Below are 3,988 nucleotides of genomic sequence, written 5' to 3'. Positions count from 1 at the left end.
ACTGTAATGTCGCTTCTGTCAGTGAATATTGGGGGGTGGAGGGGGCTGGGGGCGGAGTGAGGGGCACAGAGTGTCCTGGGGAAAGGGGGAGTTGGGGCTGGTCTCTGCTAACAGCGCGGTCAGTCCGTGTCTGTATCTGTGTGTGGGGGGCGGGGGGGGGTCACAGGCGGGCAGCTGCGGACAGGAGTTTTCTCGCTCACGGTCTCTGCGCTGCGAGCTGTAGAACTGCAGCGCCCCCCAGCGGAGAGTTTGTGCTTAGCCAGCGAGGGCGGGTTTCTGTCTGAGCTCAGCCCGGCGTCCCGCACTGTGTTTTAAGTATCTCGCGCAGTAATAGCGGGCGGTGTCCTCGGGCTTCAGGCCGGTCATGTCCAAATGCAGCAGGTTGTTGGAATCGTCCCTGGAGATGATGAATCGGCCTTTCACTGAGTCTGCGTAATAATAGCGGTTCCATAAATCCCAATAAATGCTTGAGACCCACTCCAGCCCCCTCCCGGGAGCCTGCCGGACCCACATCATCCCGTAGTCCCCAACTTTGAACCCGGAGGCTTTGCAGGAGAGGCGGAGAGAGTCTCCGGGCTTTTTCACATCCCCTCCGGACTCCACCAGCTGCACCTGGGACCGGACACCTGGGAATAGAAAGATATTATACATCGCATTGATATTCAGAGCAATCATAGACTGTTCCCCTGCCCCGCAATGGTGAGAGGGTCCGAAATTACCTTCCAGAGCTGCTGCAAGGAACAGTAAATGGAGCCAAAACCTCATTTTCCCTGGTGCTGGAGGGGAAAGTTCTCAGGGACTGGCTGGTCACTGCACAGACCCAGGGGCTGCGGATTGTGTCTCCAAATGCCTGGGCAGAGAACGGGTCAGATTTAAACAGGAAACTGCCACCCTGATTTGCATATATCCCTCCTCATAAATCACACAAACGGCTTCCCTGAGTGCTCTCGTTAGTCGCTCTCCGGTTCTGAGAGAAGGACATGGGAGGGGGAGGTGTAGTGCCCTGACCCAAATCCCATTGAAATCAAGGGAGCCTCAGGGAGCTGGGTTGGGGGTAATTGATTTTGGAACCTAAATCTTAATCACTGTCTCTGGAATTTAGACTGCAAAATTTAAGACACTTCTAAAAAATAGATTTAGGCTCCCGGGTCATTGAAACTTTCCCCTTTGTCCAATGGGAATTGTATTTTTCTATTTAATATTCGCTAATTGATGTGAGATGCACAAATACTGAGGTGAGGGCTTTAAAACACCTGTTCTAGGTTAAATTAATCATGTGGCAATAGTGGATATTGACAAGCACCTGAATTTAGCAGCTGTTTCTATTTCAGCTATTCAGCTCTTACAACAAAGATTTATGGGTATGCCGGTTAGCTGGATAATGTTTGTAATCACACACTGAGGGCCTTCACATCTCTCCCTTTTCAACCCCAAACACAGCTGGCTTGGAACTAGGCCAATACAGGGGCCTCTAGAATAGTAACTGCCTCTGCCCATGTTGTTTGGGGCAAGTGAAAACCCTTCCCCATTAGTGATTCCCGTGTGATCTGTGGTGCCAAAAGAACGCTCCAGGATTTGCCCCCAATGCCTCTTTCTTGGCCTCTCAGAGCACAGGACTGACCCTGTCTCTGCGTCTCCAGCGGTGGCTCTGTGTGCATGAGCTGAAATAAGGGAAAGGCCAGCAGCAAATATCCCTCTAAAAATCTCTATAAGCGTTTTAACATTTGATCATTTTAGATGCAGTTTCAGGTGTCACTAATACTTTTGTCTCTTTTCTGCCTTGGTCTAAGACGTCACTAATAACATTTGCTTTGCGTTGTTTACATTAAACTGATTTAGGGGAGCAACCAATGTACAAGTGAGGGACAGAGGAACATTCCCCTGTGGTTAAATCTGGGCTGTCGGGGGGGGGGGGGGGGGAGGCGCAAGTGGGGCAATTTGCCCCAACCCGCGGGCACTGCAGGGGCCCCCAGGAGAATATAGTATTCTATAGTATTGCAACTTTTTTTATGGAAGGGGCCCCGAAATTGCTTTGCCCCGGGCCCCCTGAATCCTCTGGGCAGCCCTGGGTTCGATTCTCTATAAATGCCCCTTGCAATGTTTGTGCAGCTGGTATTTACCGCTGGAGAAGTAGGAGAATGGACTAGTTTGGTGCCTGTTCTCATCCACTGTGACAATCCCCGTCTTCTGATGGAAACCTCCTTTGTCCATTTTTTAACTATTTAAACACGTAGCCACCTGCTTTTCCCTGGGGCTGCCCTCGCCTTGGCAGCGGGATAGGGTGGGGGGAGTGGGGAATTTGGTCAACGCTGTCTCCTTATTTTCCTTCAAAGGGCTCCTAAAACCCTCCTCTGCCATGAAGTATAGAAAAATACTTGACTGTTAGGCGATTCTTTTGCTAAGGTCGCTGCCCATAACACTGATCAATATTGTCTTATTGGTTCCTTGTCCCCGTCCAACTCCCCATGTGTCTCTCTCTTCCCATCTGTTGTCTTACATCGAGTTCCTAAGCTGCCTGGGACTCTGGCTGTTTGATGTTTGTGCAGCGCCTCGCACACTAGAGCTCCGGTCCATGACTATGGCTCCTAGGGGGCATCATACAAAATAATAATTGACTTCACTTGGAGCAGTAGGACGAGCTACTCCCTCATGCCGGAGAGAAGCAAGTAAAATACCGCTACTACTTAGTACTTAACTGTTTTCCTTTCCCAGCCTGTGAGTGAGGCCAGGGAAGACAAGCCAGGAGAGACAACTGTTCCCTTCTGCACGTCTGTGTCAGTCTTGGTGCAGGGAGGAGGGAGCAGAGCCGGTCTGCCGCTGTGTGTAGCTCCGGAGCGCCACCTGCTGGGGGCTTTTTCATTGAATTAACACCGCGGGAGGGTTTTTTCCTGAGCTCAGGCTCAGACCGGCTTCCCCCCATTGTGTCTCTCCTACAGTGAGGCCTGGTCTACACTACGAGTTTATGTCGAACTTTGCAGCGTTAAATCAAGATAACCCTGCACCCGTCCACACAACGAAGCCATTTTTGTTGACATCAAGGTCTCTTAAAATCTATTTCTGTACTCCTCCCCAACAAGGGGAGTAGCGCTGAAATCAGTATTGCCATTTCACATTAGGGTTAATGTGGCCGCAATTCGATGGTATTGGCCTCCTTGATCTATCCCACAGCGCACCACTGTGACCACTCTGGGCAGCAATCTGAACTCGGAGGCACTGGCCAGGTAGACAGGAAAAGCCCCGCGAACTTTTAATTTTTTTTCCTGTTTGCCCAGCGTGGAGCGCTGATCAGCAGAGGTGACCACGCAGTCCCAGAATCAAAAAAGAGCTCCAGCATGGACCGTATGGGAGATACTGAATCTGATCTCTGTATGGGGAGATGAATCTGTTCTGTCAGCTCTCCATTCCAAAAGACAAAATGCCAAAACATTTTAAAAAATCTCCAAGGCCATGATGGACAGAGGCCACAACAGGGACTCAGCACAGTGCTGCATGAAACTTAAGGAGCTGAGATAAGCGTGCCAGAAAGCCAAAGAATGAAATGGACACTCACGGAAGGAGAAGCGACTGATGATTACAGCTATCCCACAGTTCCCCGCACTCTTCAAAAACCATTTGAATTCTGGGCTGAGCAATCAAAGCCTGAAGGGTCAAAAACATTGTCAAGGGTGGTTCAGGGCATATGTCATCAGCCTTTCCCCCTGCCCCAGAAAGCAAAGGGAGAAAAGTCATTTTTCTACTTTTTTCAATGTCACCATATGTCTACTGGATGCTGCTGGCAGATGCCATGCTGCAGTGCTACGCAACAGCATCCCCCTGCCTTGCTGATAGCAGACAGTACAGTAGGACTGGTGTCTGTCCTCATTGTCCCATGGGTGCTCCTGGCTGGCCTCAGTGAGGTCGGCCGGGGTGCCTGGACAAAAATGGGAATGATTCCAGGTCACTCTCTTCTTTAAGTTTTGCCTAATGGAGATTCAGTCCTGCATGGAAT

The 3,988-nt window shown here is 50.4% G+C and overlaps 1 gene segment (V, D, J or C); it reads right to left on the bottom strand.

Annotated features, from left to right (window-relative positions):
• Positions 1-248: 248 nt before the first annotated feature.
• On the bottom strand, positions 249-825 carry LOC127031413 (Ig heavy chain V region 3-like). The segment is given in 2 exon segments: positions 249-626; positions 720-825. Coding segments are annotated over 2 exon segments (417 nt in total).
• Positions 826-3,988: the final 3,163 nt, after the last annotated feature.

Source organism: Gopherus flavomarginatus, chromosome 11 (genome assembly GCF_025201925.1).
Source record: "Gopherus flavomarginatus isolate rGopFla2 chromosome 11, rGopFla2.mat.asm, whole genome shotgun sequence".
Taxonomy (NCBI): Eukaryota; Metazoa; Chordata; order Testudines; family Testudinidae; genus Gopherus; species Gopherus flavomarginatus.
Note: the sequence above shows the minus strand (reverse complement) of the source record. Positions and strands in the feature narration are given on the sequence as shown.